Below are 7,884 nucleotides of genomic sequence, written 5' to 3'. Positions count from 1 at the left end.
TCAGTGGTGACGTCACTATACCCGCCCCTCCCTGATCCAGGAGGCGGTGGGACCCAAGCCGCACCTCCTACAGACGCCGCTCCGCCTGCGCCCGGCCCCCTGCCAAACCCTCCGCTCCAAGCTCAGCCGGTCGAGATAATAAAGACCCGGCAAGACGGAGATGGGAATCTCATCACTGAGTGGCCCACCCACGATCGTGACCACAGTGAAATGAATGAGCTTATCAACCGGACAGCAAAACAGGAAGATGAAACCCCAGTGCAATGGCTCGGACGATTAGTATTAGAATGCGGCCATAAGACACTTAACCGGCAAGACGCCATTAGCCTCGTTACACATGGAAGCTTTAGTTTAGGGCTGCTTCCCAGTTCGACTGTCCTGGAAGCTGACAACACACCGTGGCCTATCTCCCTCTCAGCCTTGGTTGCCGGTGCAGTACGTGAGAAGCCACACCAAGTCCACGAGGGAGCTCAACCTATTCACGCCCCACATTCACAGCCATTCATTAACGCCCTTGCAGGAACCGTTTATCTCTCCATACCCAAGCGGCGGATTGCAACCCCACGCGCCTCTCTCACAACACCAGTACACTCGAGCGACAGCACTGAGAGTCCCGATGCACTCGCTGACTCAGCGACAACACCCACCCGCAGTGGAGGACCGTCCTTTCCTCGACAACTTCTTAACACTTTTACTGGAATCAGCAATGATGGCAGTCCAGAAATCCCGCGCCCTCCGCAGACACCAGTTGTGCATCACAACCCGTGGCCACAGAGACATTGTAAGGATCCCCTTCAACTCGAGATCCCTCCAGCGATCCTTCACCCATTCTGCATTTAACCTCCGGCTTTCACCGTGGTTACCGAATCTACTAACTTCCCTATTTACAGTTTTGATTGTTGTATTGATAGCATCCTGTTGTGTTGGTTTGATCATTCATTGTATTCGTCGCCAAATTACCTCTGCTATGCAGGTCACACACTATGAGCCTCAAACAAATGACGGCTACCAAGAGATACAAAGTGTCCTGTAATCTGGTATTACAATTTGTAACCTACCTAGCAGACATTGCCACTTTTTCAGTTTGTTTTTGGTACCTGTTGTAAGCCACCTTGGCTCACATGGCCGGGGGGGCATGTTGTGATCATTATGTTTGTTAAGTGGCCATGTTGGCCAATCAGAAAAGTTATACAAAGTTATGTAACAGTTGCTAGGCAGACTATAGTTGCCTTTCTGCCAAAGATCCTGTCACATGGCGTCACGAACAGGATCTTTTCTTGGTCAGTCTTACCACAGATCACGAGGAGTCGGGAGGACAGTGAACAGACTTGGTGATCTTTATTGATAACTGTTAACATAGCTGCGCAGCAGCTTAAACTCACTCACCACGCCTCGCGTGCCCTAATGGTGCATGAGACCGATGGATCTGGCTGGTGAGTTGTCTCAGGGGTTTTAGGTCGCCGGGATCAGGCGGGTCTCTGCGTCCTCCTTCGATTAGCTACTCTGAAGGCCGAGCCGTGTCCGTAATAATCTGCCGTGAGTCGTTCCGAGTCCATTGGACGCAGAAGGGACCCTGACGATCAGGCGGGGGCTCCTTTTATAGCTTGGGTGACATGCGGTGATGTGATTGTGTGAGGCACCTTTCGATAGGCCCATGGCACTGACTGACTGATGCTGGATCCTTCCTTGTAGAAAGTTCTAGCTGCTGTCTATCTTTTACACTCATGGCAGAAAGGCAACTATAGTCTTCCTAGCAACTGTTACATAACTTTGTATAACTTTTCTGATTGGCCAACATGGCCACTTAACAAACATAATGATCACAACAGAGTCCAGTTTGCATCTGCAGTGCCACATACCACATGTTCAGCTGTTCTCTGTGCTGCACAGGAGCGGGGGGGGGCACTGACTCCTGGATATCCAGGGGTCAAAAAAACCTGTGCATTAAAAAAAAAAAAACCAGAGCGGCACACATGGGCAAAACTGGAACCTGGAAAGCTGGAGCCATACTCCAGCTACCAGCCAGGCTCCGAGCAGGATCGCTACTGCTGCAGCCCCAGGAGGCCCCCAGGGCCAACACGGTGCTGGTCCCAGCCTCCCCTACCTCACCCAAGGTGACCAGCTGCACAGCTGGCGCCAGAGGGCACAGACATTCCCTGGGGACAACTAGCAGCTGCACAAAGTGTGCCACTGCTAGTTGTCCCCAGGGAACCAAGTATCCACACTTGTGTGGACGCAGGCATGGAGTCTAAAGCTAAAAGCTGCTGCAGTCATGTAATCTGACCTACTGTATAGGCAAACATGCATGTCATTATCATGCATGTCATTTTCAGTATTGGCTGCATTTAATCAGTTTCATAGTTGGTTTCTATTACTGAGCACACAATACTTTTAGCAGCAGTTTAAAAATAGAAAATACATTTAATGCTGTTTCCTTGTATGAGAATGCAAGATAAAGGTCCCCACCCCCATGCAGGTTGGGAGGAGCTGGGGGACTTTTTATTGTATTCAAGTAAATACAGTACTTTAAGATTTAGGAAACTGATCCCTTGGAAATTTCCAAGTGTTCATGTTACTAGTTGGTGCTATATTCTGTTTCTTAAAACAAATACTGTATAACCATATTACAGTCACTAGTATGTAGGCATTTTTTATGTCTACAGTTAAGTCTTGGTACATGATACATTAGAAAAGGTCCAGATTCACTACCCTCCTAATAAGAAAGCTTTTCCTCACATCTAACTTAATCTAACTGAGAACAGTTTAGCTCCATCCTCTTCAGGTAGTTGATGGCTGCTATTAAGTCCCCCTTCAGTCTTTTCTTCCAACTAAATAAGCCCAGTTCCCTAGCCTCTCAAGTCATGTGCCCCAGCACCCTAACTGCTTTCATTACTTTCTATTGGACTCTCTTCAACTGGTCTACATCCTTCAGAGCGGAGGGGCAAAACTGAACACAGTACTCCAGATGTGGCCTCATCAGTGCCAAAAAGAGGGAAACAATCACTTTCTTAGATCTGCTGGCAATGGTTCTACTAATGCAGGCCAGTATGCTGTTAGCCTTCTTGGCAACAAGGGCACAGTTGAGTCATATTCAGCTAACTGTCCACTGTAAGCCGCCAGCTCCTTTTCTGAAAAGCTCCTCCTTAGCCAGTCAGTCCCCAGCCTGTACAAGTCCATGCGACTGTTCCATCCAAAGTGCAGGACTTTGCACTTCTCCTTACTGAACTTCATGAGATTTCTTTTGGTCCAGTCCTCCAATTTGTCAAGGTCTTTCTCAATCCTAGCCCTACCTTTCAGCATATCTACTGTTCTAGCATCTGACTGTCTTCACAAAAAGACAGTAGCATTACTTTGCAAATACAGGAGTTCAACATGCCAAATAAGGATATGGCACTCACAGGTGTGCATTGAAAAAACTTCTATTGATCAATCAGTCTTTTGCTCTATAAATGTCACACAGCAATTATGCTTTTGCATGGCACTATTGTGGAAATGCAGGAATTGCAAAAACAAAGAGATTATTTGCTACTTGTGCATTTTGGGACTAGCCCACCAACTGCTGAACAATCATTTGTTTGTCAATAGCCTGTTTCATTGTGGATTAGCAGTGACCAAGCAGCTAACTCTTGTGAGACTGCACGCACATAATGGAGGGTTGTGGCAAAATTCAGACCTAGGTTAAATGCTTTTTAAAGAGAGAGTGAAATTTGAATATGAAGTGGAGAAAAGCCTAATGCACACCCTAAGAAAGTCATCTAGGTTAAATCTGGTGCCTTAACTTTCAATTGTTTTAATATGCTACCCGCATCCAACTGGCTTCTGCATACCTCCATAATATTATCACATTAATACTTTAACAATACTGCTCACTATATCTGAAATGTTTTTTTGCCTGCTTTGAAGACAGCTGCAGTTTTAATGTTTATTAAAAGCTAATATATTAAAGTTAATGTTTTATTAACTATGGAAGTAAAAATATTCACGTATTAACTATTAGGTAGTTTTTAGCCATTAACTAGCACAGTAGTTTCAAGCCATTTAGCCTCTACACCCCCAACCCCCCCAGAAACTATGAGAATGTTTTAGAGAGCAGAACATTACAGGGTCTAACACAGGGATGTCCAATTTATGAGCATTTGGGGGCTGAACACCCCACAAGCTGTACCAGCAGGGGCCACAGAAGCCATGGGTCCCCTGGGCTGCGCATCATTTAGACACCACCCCAGCTGCACTGCGTGCCCCGATTGATGCTCATCCACTGCATCTTACGCCATGCCTGTACAGCCCCCAGCCTCACCCTACACTTCGCACACTGCACTGTGTGCAGTGGGGTGGAAACAGTGAGTGGAAGCAGGTGGGGGTGAGCCTGGGAAATGCATCTTAACCCTTCATGAGTCACACATGGCCTGCAGGCCACCAGCTGGACAGCCCTTGCCTAACAGGTTGAACAAACAGATCTAATCCAGAGCATACATAACACAGTTGTACAGATGCACTGGCACTTGCTTCAGAAGTGAATCAGCCAGATTGGCGCTAAGAACAGCCAGGGTAATACAATGGGATTTGGATATCGATCCATAAAGGTAGTTGTAATGGATCTGGAGAAACTGAGCTCATAAGTTTCTTGCTGCTCTGTAATTCTTTCCCTTTCCACAAAGAATTTACAGAAACTATTGCTATGAGAATCCATACTTATCATGGAAAAGCTACATATCATATTTCATATTGACTATTTAGAGAGACTGTCAACTTTAGTCTGTTTTAATAATGCATCTGCAGAAAAACCTTATGTTGACAGACAATAAAAAAAAAAAAAACTAGCCAAAAAAAACACCAAAAAAACCCCAACAACCCAGCGCTTTACTGAAAAAGGAAACACATCAGTTTGACTCACCTCTCCAATGTCTGTATAGACTGAATGCTTCACCAGGGGTTTTTGATGCTTTTACCTAATAGCGGATTAAATTGCTATTAGATAAAGTGCCACAAAGCCCCACTGAAGCATGCAAACTACACAGGCAAGCCAGGTCAAACCGATACAGTACCTCTTCTGGACATGCACTGCACTCAGCATGGGGGCATGCCAAGCTGAAAGTAAAATGCTGTTTTGTTTTTTCTTCCACGTCTGTAAGCAGCCTTATACTACCACAACTAAAATAGCTGAGAACAAATTTCTTAGTTTTTCAGTTTATTTTGAACCTGAAATACTGTCAAATATACAATACACTACTTCCCTTGAGATATTTAGTTTTGTCTGTTTGCTTGCTGTTACAGAGAAAGAATCATGACTGTTAAGCCATAAACACGCATAGGTTAGTTACAAAAATGTAGTACTTGGAATTATTATTTTATGTCTGGCAACAAACAATACCTTAATTGGGTTTACTAAGTACTCTCACTGCAACAGGAATGCTGCTAGTCCCCACATATAGCATTCTCCAGGGATCAGTCCTGTCACCTGTCCCCAAGGTGTATGCAAAAATCACTATAAAAGATGAGGCAGTTGTAGGTTCCAAAGTCATCATCATGCTATTACTGCGTTCATCTCATTTTTCTTTTAACACAGGTTATACTGTCTCCTTACTCCTCAAGAACAGTATCTGAATGAAAGCAAAGTGCATGCAACTCATATAAGGCAGAAATATTTGACTACAGAAAGTACTTGGCAGAATGGGCTGAGGAATAGGTACCTGTTGTCAGAATGGTTTGCAGCCCTGGGTCACATTTATCTTCTCAGGTTTTCATGCAACAGTGGTAGGCTGTAGTATCATCATCTCAGACTAGGCCATAGGTAACTCACCCTCCAGCCTGCAGGCCAGATGCAGTCCACACAGCCATCTCATTTGGCCTGTGGAGATCCCCTAGGATCCAGAAATTGGGCAGCAGGGAAGTGATGGCCAATAATAAAGCCACTCTCCCCACTGCCAAATTCTCAAGTCCCATGTATGCCCACTTTCCCTGCAACACCAGTCCATGCCCCCTCCCCACCTCTTCTAAATTGGCCACGCCGCCTTCCCCCAGATGACCTGGGCCATGACTCCTTTCCCCTGTGGGGTCATGTTGGGGCTGGCCTGCTCCCTGCACCCCTCCATATGGATGGATGGTGCCCACTGCACCTGGATCAGAACCACCAATGATCCAGACCACAGAGGCACTGCCCACCTCGCCCACCAGACAAAAAAGGTTGGGCACCACTGGACTAGGCCATTGGACTGCAGCCATATACCTCAGAGACAATAGTAATGCCTTACTGTCTCCAGGCTACAATTACCACATGATGTTACCCTTGATGTTCACCTGGAAATTCTACCAAGTCAAGTGCCTGGTGTAAAAAGAGTCAGAATTAAATATATATGTTATTTGATTTTCTGTAGGAACTTGCTTTTTCACTTCCAAAAGAAACTCAAGTGATAATCTTTACACATCCAAACTGTTTAGAATAGTGGTGCCCGACCTTTTTGCCTGGTCCCTCTATGGGCCTGATCCAGTCAGTGGTCCCAGTGTGGCACCCAGTGGTCCCAGTCTGGCAAGTAAACTAGGCACCGTCCAGCCATGCAGAGGAGTGCAGCAGGGAGGCCAGCCCCAACATGGCCCTGCAGGGGAAAGGAGCTTGACCTGGCCTCACACAGGGTAAGGGGCATGGCCCAATCCCAACAAGGCCCTGTGGACTAGGGATAAAGGGATGTGGACTGGCTGCTATCCAGGGAAGGGGCAGGGGGCATGAACCAGCCCACATAGGAGGGGGGCATATGTGGGGCTTGGGATTTGGGAACTTGGCAGTGGGGGAGCGTGGCTGTATTAATGGCCAAATTTCTAGACCCATGGGCCAGATGAAATGGCTTTGCAGGCTGCATTTCGCCCACAGGGCACAGGTTGGGCAACCCTGGTTTAGAATGTGGGTGAGACAGGTCATTTCCAAACTATACTCTGCTGCGCCAGGTATAATAAGCTGCAAGGTTCTTGGTTTCTTCCTGGAGTTGATTACAGGACTTCTGCCAGAACTCTGTATTTGTAACCCAACTCAAATTCAGCCTAAATTTGCCCTCTAGTAAATTCCAAGACACAATAACAAAATGACATGGTTTGTGGGTTCCCCCCCTCAATTTTCTTATTTCAGACTGACATAGTTTCATAGTTTCTAGGGTCGGAAGGGACCTGAGATCATCTAGTCCAACCCCCTGCCATGGCAGGAAAGAGTACTGGGGTCAAATGACCCCAGCAAGGTGTTCATCTAACCTCTTCTTAAAAACCCCCACGGTAGGAGCCTGCACCACCTCCCTTGGAAGTTGGCTCCAGACCCTAGCCGCCCTGACCGTGAAATTGCGCCTTCTGATATCTAACCTAAATCTACCCTCTGCTAGCTTGTGGCCGTTGTTCCTGGTCACTCCTGGCTGTGCTCAGGGGAACAGGGACTCCCCCAATGCCTTCTGATCCCCCCTGACCAGTTTGTAACAGGCCACAAGATCCCCCCTCAGCCTTCTCTTGTGGAGGCTGAACAGGTTCAGGTCCCGTAGCCTCTCCTCATAGGGCCTGCCCTGCAGTCCCCTGATCATGCGAGTGGCCCTCCTCTGGACCCTCTCCATGCTGTCCACATCCCTCTTGAAGTGCGGCGCCCAGAACTGGACGCAGTACTCCAACTGCGGCCTGACCAGTGCCGCATAAAGGGGGAGGATCACCTCTCTGGACCTGCTCGAGATGCATCTGTGGATGCATGACAAGGTACGGTTGGCCTTCCTAACTGCCTCCCCACACTGCCGACCCATGTTCATCTTGGAGTCAATGATGACTCCAAGATCCTTTTCCGCCTCCGTGCTGACAAGAGGGGAGTTCCCTAACCTGTAGGTATGGTGCCGGTTGTTCCTCCCCAGGTGCATCACCTTGCAC

General features: G+C 47.3%; 1 protein-coding gene across 1 annotated transcript in view; it reads left to right on the top strand.

The window, feature by feature from the left end:
• The first annotated feature begins 616 nt into the window (after window positions 1-616).
• CHAC2 (ChaC cation transport regulator homolog 2) overlaps window positions 617-7,884 on the top strand; it is a 24,797-nt gene continuing 17,529 nt past the window's right edge. Inside the window, exon 1 of the mRNA XM_019507931.1 lies at window positions 617-781. Within this exon, the coding sequence (XP_019363476.1) occupies window positions 617-781 (165 nt within the window). The remainder of the gene's footprint in view (window positions 782-7,884) is intronic.

Source organism: Gavialis gangeticus, unplaced genomic scaffold (genome assembly GCF_001723915.1).
Source record: "Gavialis gangeticus isolate Ggan-Ray unplaced genomic scaffold, GavGan_comp1, whole genome shotgun sequence".
Classification (NCBI taxonomy): domain Eukaryota; kingdom Metazoa; phylum Chordata; order Crocodylia; family Gavialidae; genus Gavialis; species Gavialis gangeticus.
This window is presented reverse-complemented; position numbering and strand designations above follow the sequence as displayed.